The 11,648-nt window shown below is 40.5% G+C and overlaps 1 protein-coding gene across 1 annotated transcript; it reads right to left on the reverse strand.

The window, feature by feature from the left end:
• Positions 1–9,739: 9,739 nt before the first annotated feature.
• LOC130678968 (olfactory receptor 8S1-like) lies at positions 9,740–10,522 on the reverse strand. Its single transcript, XM_057486527.1, has one exon. It carries the CDS (start codon positions 10,520–10,522, stop codon positions 9,740–9,742), a length of 783 nt encoding a protein of 260 aa, XP_057342510.1.
• Positions 10,523–11,648: the final 1,126 nt, after the last annotated feature.

Below are 11,648 nucleotides of genomic sequence, written 5' to 3' on the forward strand. Positions count from 1 at the left end.
ATCGCAGCACTATTTACAATAGCCAAGAATTGGAAGCAACCTAAATGTCCATCAATAGATGAATGGATAAAGAAGATGTGGTACATATACACAATGGAATACTACTCAGCCATAAGAAAAGGGCAAATCCAACCATTTGCAGCAACATGGATAGAGCTGGAGGGTATTATGCCCAGTGAAACAAGCCAAGCAGAGAAAGAGAAATACCAAATGATTTCACTCATCTGTGGAATATAAGAACAAAGGAAAAACTGAAGGAACAAAACAGCAGCAGAATCACAGAACTCAAGAATGGACTAACAGGTACCAAAGGGAAAGGTACTGGGGAGGATGGGTGGGTAGGGAGGGATAAGGGGGGGCAGAAAAAGAGGGGTATTATGATTAGCATCCATAGCGGGGTGGGAGAAAGGGGAGGGCTGTTCAACACAGAGAAGACAAGTAGTGATTCTACAACAGTATGCTACACTGATGGACAGTGACTGTAAAGGAATATATAGGGGGAACCTTGTATAGGGGAGAGCCTAGTAAACAAAGTATTCGTCATGTAAGTGTAGATTAATGATTAAAAAAAAAAAAAGCATTTCCTATGTGGTGACCTCTAATGAGTTCTACACAAGGGTATAAAGGGCATATAAAAGTGTAGGCAAAGGGTCTGTTTGTGTTTATACAGAGGATCAAAGCCTAATTTGGCTACCCCGAAAATGAACTAAGATACGATATGAAAAAGAACTTCCAACATCAGCACTGTCGGGAAGACTCATGACAGAAGATGATCAGCAAAAAAAAACAACTCCAACAAAGATCCACGCACTGCCACAGATGTAGATGCACTCATCCCACCAGTTCCTGGACTTGCCATGGGAATGATGAAGGAGATATCTAAGCTGGCCTGTGCATACAGTAAAACAACAAATTGGACTGGATCTATACTGTTGGAACTAAACTAAGACTTAGGAGAAGTGCAAATTGTAGCACTCCAAAATCTTACAACCACAGACTATTTATTGTTAAAAGAACATATGGGATATGAACAGTCCCCAGGAATGGGGTGTTCTAGTTTATCTGAATTCTCTCAGACTGTTTAAGTTCAGTCAGACAATATCCACCATATCATAGATAAGTTTTCACAAATGCCTAAGGTGCCTAATTGGTTTTCTTGGTTTCACTGGAGATGGCTGGTAATTACAGGTATGCTTTGGTTAGGTAACTATATTCCTATTATGTTAATGTGTGTGCACAATTTAATTAGTAGTTTAAAACCTATCCATGCTGAAGTTACTCTACAAGAAGATATGTCAAAGAAATAATCAATCTTCCCAGGTTTTCTTCTGCCTGCTACTTCTATAGCTTTTAATCTTCCTACCTAATCACAACCTTTAAATAGAACTCGTGCCACATGTCGAATTTACCGAGTAACATAATTCTTCCAAGTGGTAAAGACACCTCAAGACAAATGCTGGGCATAGAAGCCCCAGGGCATAAATATGCAAAGAAGTAAAAAGCTAACCTTTTCAAACAATAAGGCTTCTCTCTCACTTACCAATTTAACATTTCCCTGTATGGCCCCGGAAGATGACTGGTTAGCCAGAGATGGGTAAGATTCCTCAAGGGAGGAATAAACTAAGACAGGCACAGTCGCAGGGGGCCATCTGGTGAGAACATGGGGAGCAGCAGAGGTGAGGCTTAGAACCTCCCCCCTCATGTTCTGAGAGAAATCTTCTGCATACATGGATGTTTATTGCCCTCGTCTAGCTCGGATTAACACATAGTCTACAGGCACACACCTGATCATCTACATTTGCTCTCTTACAACACTAAACTCTGTTTTCTACCTTTATCTCGTATCTACCTACCACTTCAGCTTTTTATTAAAAATCATAAAATTAAAGAGAAAAATGTGGTCTCCACATATAAATCAAGTTTAAAAATCAAATAAATATTCATATTTGAACTGTTTATAGTTCATAATGCATGAACAAAACTGAAAGCTTCTGTGATGACTGCCCTCGCACTGTTAACCATGTAACTTATTCACTATGTAAGAATTTGTACTCCATGTAAGAATTTGTTCGTTATGCATCAGAAGATTGGAGACTGACGAAAATTAGGCTTGGGGTGGATTAATGATTGTGCATTGAGTATTGACCCCCCTATACAGAAATTTATTGTTGTTAACAACTATTTGATCAATAAATATGAGAGATGCCCTCACAAAAAAAAAAAAAAAAAAATATATATATATATATATAAACACACTTCCAATTGTAAAATAAATAAGTAACCGGGTTGTAATGTATAGCATAAGGAATATAGTCAAAATATTGTAACAACTTGTTATGGTGATAGCTGGTACCTAGAATTATCATGTATATAAATGTTGAATCACTGTGTTGTACACCTGAAACTAATGTAATATAATACTGTTGTCAACTACCCTTCAATTAAAAAAAAAAGGAGGCTTAATTCACAGTTCAGCAAATATATGCCATATTTAGGGTCTTAATAGGAAAGGAGTGAGACCATGAGACTTGGGATTTGTACATCTGGGTGGATACGCTTCAGTTCCCGAATCCTTGAATCATCAGGGCCCACAGAATTGGCCCACCAACGCTGGTGAGATTATAGCAGTTTTTCCCTCTTTTCGATGCCGTGCAGAAGCCTCACCAGAGGCAGCTGTCCAGTGAAGTGTCCCTCACCCGCCCTTACCTGCCCCGGTGGTGTCTAGACCAGTAGCTGGGGTCAGTCTCAGCACAGTTGGTCGGGGGAAGTGCTGCCTGCTTTGGGAGGATGGGGATTATTTACCCTGCCAGCTGTACCACATGGAAATCTGTACTCATGGGAACTGGGAAAACGTGCCTGGGAATGGATATTTCAGTTAAGTTTTCCTATTTATTGAAACATAAAATATGCAATTCAAATGTGTAAGGTGCCTTCATCTTAAAGGTAGTGCTCAATGGGTTTTTTCCAATATGTACACATGTGTACACACCACACAGATCAGGATGCAGAAACGTTCATCAGCTTAGAATATTTCCTCATGCTTCTTTCTTGTACACTCATTTCCCATTGGCAGCCACTATCCTCACATCACTCATTAATTTTTTTGTCTTGAACTTTATATAAATGAAATCATATTAAATGTGTCTGGCTTCTTTTATGTGTAGCTTTTTAAAAAAATTTATGTAAAAGTAATTTTTTTGGTATCATTAATATACACTTACATGAACAACAATATTGTGGTTACTAGATTTTCCCATTGTCAAGTCCCTACCACATACCCCTTTGCAGTCACTGTCCATCAGTGTGATAAGATGCTGTAGAGTCACTACTTCACTTCTCTGTGCTACACTGCCTTCCCCTTGCTCCCCCCCTATTTTATGTGTGCTAATCGTAATGCCCCTTTTCTCCCTTATCCCTCTCTTCCCACGCATGCTCCCCAGTCCCTTTCCCTTTGATAACTGTTATTCCATTTGTGGGTTTTGTGAGTCTGCTGCAGTTTTGTGCCTTCAATTTTTCCTTTGTTCTTATGCTCCACAGATGAGTGAAATCATTTTGTACTTGCCTTTCTCTGCCTGGCTTATTTCACTGAGCATAATACCCTCTAGCTCCATCCATGTTGTTGCAAATGGTAGGAATTTTTTTTTCAGAAATCGGCTTTGAAATCTTACTGGAAACCTGCGGAGACCAGCTCCACAAACCAGCTGAACCTGAGAGAAGTGGATGGGGAGATTAAAGAAAACAGAGAAATATATAAGAAAGACATGGAAACCAAAGCTGGGATCAGGAGGTTCACTGACCGCTGATGGTGGACAAGTGACATAGTTTATTTTCTGAGCACCACTTATATACACCAGCTCAGAATGATGTCACTTCTGGATTGATTTCATATCCGGTGTCATCACTGCTGCTTCCTGTGATATCACCTTCTTGTGCCTGGATCCAGTGATGTCTCTTTCAGGGTGACATCACTTCTTAGGTGATATCACTTCTGGCCCTCCATGGAAACCCTGGATGGGAACTCCTGGGTGTCTGCTGCTTTCCCTTCCCTTCTTCTCTTCCCTTTACTTTACTTCCCTTCCCTTTCCTTCTAAGCTCCCCTCCCTTCCTCTCCCTCCCTCCCTCCTTCCCTCCCCCCTCCCTCCCTCCTTCTCTCCCTCCCTTTCTTCCTTCCTTCCTTCCTTTTCAGCTTCATTGAATTATAACTGAAAATTAGATGTTATATATTTAAAATGCACAATGTGATGACTTGACATACATATACTTTGTGAAATGATTACCATGATCAGGTTGATTAACACATCCAACATCTCACACAGTTACAATGTCTCAACAAATTTCCAGTGTACAAGAGAGTATTATTAACTACAGTCACCAGGCTTTATATGAGCCACCCAGAGTTTATTCATCTTATAACTGAAGGCTTTGACAGCATCTCCCCATCTCCCTCACGTCCACGGCCTCTGGTAAGCAACATTCTACACTCTGTTTCTGAGTTTGGCTTTCCACCCCCCCCCAAACAAATTAGTGAGATCATAAAATATTGTCTTTCTCTGGATAATTTCACTAAGCATTATGTCCTCTTGTTTCACTCATGTTTTACCAATGGCAAGGTTTCCTTTTGTCTCATGGCATATATTCCTCTGCATATATATATATATATATACATACCACATCTTCTTTATCCATTAATCCACTGACGGACACTTAGGTTGTTTTCATTTCTGCTATTGTGAGTAATGCTATAATGAACATGGGAGTGTAGATATCTTTTTGAAATATTAATTTCATTTCCTTTGGATATATGCCCAAAGTGGAATTTATGGATCATATGGTAGTTATATTTCTATGTTATTGAGGAACCTCCATATTATTTTCCATGTTTGCTGTACCAATCATATTCCCACCAACACTGAAAAAGGGTTCCCTTTTCTCCACATCCTCACCAACACTTCTTATTTCTTGTCTTTTGGGTAGTGGCCAAAATATCCCTATGTGAGGTGATATTTCACCAAGGTTTGATTTGCATTTCCATAATGATTAGTGATGTTGAGCATCTTCTCATGTACCTGTTGGCCATTTGGAAGTCTTCCATGGAAAAATGTCTGTTTAGGAGATTTGCTCATATACATGGCTTGAAAAGAAATATTTACCCCCACTCTGTAGGTTGCCTTTTCTTCTTTTTTGTTGTTTCTTCTGATGTGCAGAAGACTTCAAGTTTGATAGTCCCATTTATTTATTTCTGCTTTTATTTATTTGGGCTTTAGGTGTCATATTCAAAAAATCATTTGGATCAAAGAGCTTTCTTCCTGTGTTTTCTTCTGTGAGTTTTAAGGTTTCAAGTCTTATGTTTAAGCCATTAATCCATTTTAAGTTAACATTTGTGAGTGGTGTAAGATAGGGTCTAGTTTCACTTTTTGCATGAAGCTTGTCAGTTCCAACACCATTTATCACTACCCTTTCCTACTGTGTGTTCTTGGTGCTTTTGTCAAAAAGCAGTTGAGCCCTCTTTCTTGGTGTGGTAACTGCTTATAGTCATCCTGATCTGTCAGTCAGAACTCTCAACTGGCTCTGAATTCCCCAGCTTTCCCCCAGGGAAATTTCACCAGTTTCAGGTTGTTCTTGCCCAATGATTTCGCTATAACAGATTCCATTCCTACTGGTCGAGCCCATGTATTCATAACTTTGCTTTCTCTTCTTATTTCTTCTTTATGCAAGTTCCCATACTCCCACCCTTAATCAGATCCCATATTTGAGTTACTTCTCTACCTGGTGAGTACTTCAAAGCCCAGTTTGCTGGCCCAAATTGATTCAGATAGTGCAGCAAAGATGACTGACCAGATGGAAAGTCAATTTTCTTGTCTTTGAGTTTGTAAAATCTTGTTGAAATAAACAATTATGTGTATTCTTCAGTAAAAAGTCAATTTAGTCTATTCACTTTAACTGGAAAATTTCTAAAAATTGTAATTTACTATCTGATTTTGGTCACCCATTTGACCTGTATTTGCTCTCTAATTTGTCCACATTCACTAAAAGTGCAGACCTGCCTACATCCCCTTTTAGTTTCCAGTATTCAGCCAAAGGAGACTCCAGCACATCCAAAGGATTTTGTGGAAACGGTGTGTTAGAGATCCAATGCTCGAAAACCTCTCTTCTGTGCTGACAGTCCATACAGCCTGTCAGCAGGGCCGGTGAAAGCCATCCTTGTAAGAGTCTGGGTTTACTCCACTGGTTCCCAAAGTAGATCCTCTGACTGTGACCAACTGAAAATTGGGCTTATTTCAAACTTGCAGTGAAAAATAAGCACTAATTTCAAATTCTCTTCACCTACCTTGAGAGAGGGAACACAGAGGCTTTAGTTCAACTGAAGTTGAATGGCATTCTGAAATTCAGAAAGAGGTGGACAGAGAGAAGTGTGGGTGCTTATATAGAGAAGAGCAGAGGGTAAGAAGAAAGTAGAGGCCAGGGTGAAGCTCTTAACCAAATATGTCATTTCACAATTTGCCTGGGTAGCTCTGTTTTGAGATCTTCTCAGGTAGGTCACCTCTTGGTTTCCTGTATATGTCCGTGTCATGTATCACCTTAAAGAGGGGTACAGCAAGAAATTACATTTTCTGGGTCATTTAAAAAATAATCACAATTAATTATCACCTTCCATCTTACAACTTTTGGCTCAAGTTTATACTGCTATATAATGTGAATTCATTTTACCTAAATTAACATTTGCCCAAACTTAAAATTCAGTGAATTCTGAGAGGCAATGAATATCAGTGTCATTATAAATGATTACCTTGTTTATATCCAATGATCTTATATCATTTCCAAGAAGATATTCTAAGAAAAAAAGTCTCAAAATTTATCTACTCAGTGTAATCACAAAGAAAATTTTAGTTAATTCCATGAACGACTGGATAGATTATTGAGACTAGAGGAGAGATAGATCTAGTGCTGAAAGGCAGATGGTCTGGAAACTATTATTGGGAATATAAGAAACTTAGAAGAGGATAAAGGCCTTTAAGGTCCCTAGGCCACCTGAAAAGGGAAGAAGGATCACAATATTTGTGGTTTGAGTGCATGGAAGGCAATGTTCGCATACCTCAGTATTTCCTTTAAAATCTTCTCTGGATCCTGCTCCTCCTTTTCTCCTTTAACAACTAATATTGTTTATGACCAGAGCTGATGGGGTGCTTAGTAACAGAAAAGTAAACTTTTTACTACAGGTATTTAGGACCTATTTACATATTTAGGGAAGGAGGAGGATCTCAGACCACTTGTCTCTTTATATCTGTTTTGCTTTTTCCCCACTCCTTCCTAGAATGTGAAGCTCTTCGTTTCCGGTGTCAGTTTCCCAGATCAGTGCAGTTTCCACACCCAGTGCACATGCAACACTGAAGAGCATAGAGAGAGTTTATTTAGTAGATGCTGAAAACAACCGAGGACAAGAGCCTTCAGGGACAGAAACAACCATAAACTTCTTAGTGTCTGGAACTCAGTCTACAGCACAAGGAGAAGATGGTGAGAGAACTCAAGGTGAAAGAAAGTGCCTGAGACAGGGAGGCACTGAAGGCTATGTGGGCGGAATTAAGCAGAAATTGGAAGTCTCCATGTGGGAATGAGGGGAACCTTTAGAAAAATCATGGAGGTCTAGATTTTCTTGCAAAAAAGTCATCTTTTGGCTCAATTCTTACCATGATATAAGAATTCATTTTTGTCAGGTGATCATGATGCACAGTAGAACCAATATTTCTATAACCAAATTTCAGAAATCATGTTAAGTTTTTTTCTGTTTACAAGTCTCATGGAGAAATGACAAATAACCATCTGAGACACTTATCATCTGAACTGTGCCTTTGTCCTGCCACTGTCACAAGTAAATCCAGTGGGAAATAGACTGATTCTAGAAAGAGCACAGACAGACTTCTCTCAGATCATCCCCAACCCAACAGAGAGGCTACCTTTCATTTACCTGCTTTTGTGACTCTATATATGGGCAAACAATATCAGTGAAGCAAGTAACTTTCAGATACAATCTTGCTTAAGGGGACCAGGTACGGTAATAAAGTTGGTGTAACTCAGAAGAGCCAGAAAGCTATATTCCCTAAGGTCTGAAGCCAAACTTTAAACTCATTAAGTAGAAGAGTGAAGCTTATGGAAGTCCTACAGGATTCTCAAGATATAGGCTATAGAACTTTAAGGTTGAAGCTTTAGCTGTAAACCCTGGAGTCTTGTGGGTTTTGAAAGTAGGCAAGCTGGGAAGTCTTTTCTATTGCCCACTGACTGGGGAGATACCTTGTTGGGAATTATTAAGGAAGGTGTATAGTGAGACTTGTTTCACCTGACAGCTTATTTTCCCATATCACAGGGATCTGTATCTTTAAACAGAACTGAGATGAACATTTTGATGAATAAATATATTTTAAAAATCAGAAACAGTTACTTATGCAATTATCCAATTTGCATTGGCTGCCCCTGTGAAAGCTCATGCTATACAAGTGTGGCAAAGAGCAGCTTACAGCACAATCACAGGTTCCAGCTTCACATTCTCATGGAAGCATCCTCATCTCTGTGACTGAGTGTTGGACCACAGTGAGAATGTACTCAACTTAAGTGAAACTTTTGCCTTAAAACTTTTTTATTTTTATTTGAAAATTTTAAATTTGTATATAGTTGACATGCATCTTTGTGGAAGTGTATTGAGTACACATTTATAACATGTTGAATTGATACATATTTATATTACAGGATGCCTGCAATTATAGCATTAGCTAACATCTCTATCATGGCACATAATTATGATTTCTTTTTTTGTGGTGGGAAATACCAAGATACAGTCTCAGCAAGTTTGATGTTTGTCTATAATCATTCTACTGTATTTTAGATCTCCAGGAATTATCTATTAAGTGGAATTTTAGAGAAAACTTTCATCCTTCACTGTAGCCCCAAGGAGTCATTGATTTTTGGCCAGATCAGATACACACTAAACTTAAGTTAACCAGTAATTTGCATTTCCCAGCTGGTCTGGATTTCTCACTGTGTTCTCCTCCTCTCTGACTCATGTTTTTCACCAATCTTCCCCTTTTCCTCTTCAAACTATGTATTCTGCTCTAGTTTTTAGCGTCTAGCTCAGATAGAAAAATTCTTTTCTACTAAATTGTCTGCCTTATGAAGTAGTCTCGATATTTCCTTGTGTCACTTTCTAGTAGAGTTTAGAAACTTATATCTGGTGAACCCATGGTGGATCCTCCTATACTTGGGCTGACTTATTTCCCTTTGGATGCTCCCACCTTTCTTAGGCCTGGGTCTCTCCAAGCCCAAATACTGTGCATCCTTTCCCCCAGATGTTTAATCTTCCCCAGATTGAAGATGCAACAGGTTTGTTTTATGCTCCCTTCTGTGATGGTTAGGTGACTTTATTCCATGTAGTTCAATGAACTGCATAGCAAAGGGAAATAGGGTAGGATCAAGCCCCATCAAAGATGCAAAAAGACTATTCAAGGAACATGACTGGATTAATACAATCATTTGCTGTTTTGTTTGCTCCTAAACCAGAGTAAATTTGTTCCACCTTTCTCAACATGATCCCCAAACAGCTATGTGAATTGCTATGAAATTTCTCCTATGTCCAACATCATGACATTAAGAAACTGCTCTTAGTCTTGGCTAACAATGCATCATGTTGTAGTAAAAACCCACTATCTTCTGTGTCTGGTCACCTCTATTGGAGATATTTTCTAAAGTTTCTTCACACAGCTGCTTTCACCTTATTGTTCCTCAAGCTGTAGATGAGGGGATTCACTAAGGGAGTGACCACACTGTATTGTACGGACACGATCAACTCCAGGGGTAAACCTGAGGTTGGCATGAGATAGTGAAGGAAACCTGAGCAGTAAAACAGGAGGATTGCAGTGAGGTGAGAGGAGCAGGTGGAGAAGGCTTTGCCTCTACCTGAGGAGGAGCTGATACTCAGGATGGTGGAGGCAATAAGGGCATAGGAGAACACGATCAACAAACAAGTTCCAAACCTATGCACAAGACTGGAGCACAGTAAAACAGTAAAACTGGTGGAGATATCAGAGCAGGACAGAGGGAAGAGAGAGGGCAGCTCACAGCTGTAGTGGGGGATGGACTGATCTTCACAGAAGTCCAAACTCATAGCCTGTAGGATGTTGATGAATGAGTCCGGAAAGCTCAGGCCCCAGGATCCACACACCAGACTATTACAGGTCCGGTTGGTCATGATCTGTCCGTAGTGCAGAGAGTGGCAGATGGCAACATAGTGGTCATAGGACATTACTGAGAGCAGGCAGCCTTCAGTGCCCCCAGTGACAAACAGAAAGAAGACCTGAGCCAGACAGCCCCCCACAGAGATGGTTTTCTTCTGAGACAGCAGGTTTTCCAGCAGCTTGGTCACAGTGACTGAAGAGTAGCAAAGATCCAGGAAAGAGAGGTGACTCAGGAAGAAGTACATGGGTGTGTGGAGGTGAGAATCAGTCCTGATCACCAGCAGCATCATGAGGTTTCCCATCACACTCAGGAGGTAAATCACTAGGAACAGCACAAAGAGCAGGGCCTGGACATGGGGTCTGCAGACAGCCCCAGAAGGATGAACTCAGTGATGGTGTTGTGGTTCCCCAAGGCCATTTGGAGAGACTGTAGAGTAGAAATATATAGGGGAACAGAGAATGACTTCAGCAAAGTGATGGAGTGTGGAGCTCCAAGCTCCTGTTCCTTTATAGAAACATCAAAATACAAGTAGACAGTCAAGCACCAACTTTGTAGGTTTTCTGGGAAACAGTCAAAGATTTATAGTAACCAAGTGAACACTCAATAAAGAAAAGTTCAATTTAAAAATAGTAGCAAAGCAGGAGCCAAGATGGTGGTGTGAGTAGAGCAGCAGAAATCTCCTCCCAAAACCACATATATCTATGAAAATATAACAAAGACAACTCTTCCTAGAATAAAGACCAGAGGACACAGGACAACATACAGACCGCATCTAGACCACATCCACACCTGCGAGAACCCAGTGCCTCGTAAAGGGGGTAAGATACAAGCCCTGGTCGGGCGGGACCCGAGCGCCCCTCCCCCCAGCTCCTGGCGGGAGAAGAATAGGCAGAGCTGGAGGGAGACAGAGCCCAGTACTCTTGAACACCCAGCCCCAGCCATCCGGACTAGAGAGCAGACACAGTGCATGCATGGGGCCCTGGATACTAGGGAAACAGGGCAGCAAGACTGCTGAGCGGTACCGGAGGTCTGGTGCAGGAGAACATAAGAAAATTGAGCGGTCATATTTTTTTTTTTCTGTTTTGTTTTGGAGAGCGCTTTTTGGAAGTCTGAAAGGGATAGGGACCCCAATACTAGGGAAACAGGGCAGCCTGGGGCTGGCGCTGGAGAATAAAGAGAAACGAGCATCAATTTTTTACTTATTTATTTATTTTTTTAATTAAAAAAAATTTTTTGTTGTTGTTGTCATTTTGCTTTAGTGGGTGCTTTTTGGAAGCCTTAAAGGGGCAGGGCGGTACACTTAATCCAGAGGTAGGGAATCCGGGGATCTCTGGGCACCCTAATCACCTAGGCTGCAGGGAGCACAGAGGCTCCTTATGGAGACAAATAGCCTCCCAGCCACTCCCCCTCCAACACGAATCCACAAC

The sequence above is a fragment of the Manis pentadactyla genome, chromosome 10, assembly GCF_030020395.1.
Source record: "Manis pentadactyla isolate mManPen7 chromosome 10, mManPen7.hap1, whole genome shotgun sequence".
In the NCBI taxonomy this organism is placed as follows: Eukaryota; Metazoa; Chordata; class Mammalia; order Pholidota; family Manidae; genus Manis; species Manis pentadactyla.

Coding starts and splice junctions, on each gene's coding strand:
- LOC130678968 (XM_057486527.1), bottom strand. CDS start 10,522: ATGGGAAACCTCATGATGCTGCTGGTGATCAGGACTGATTCTCACCTC.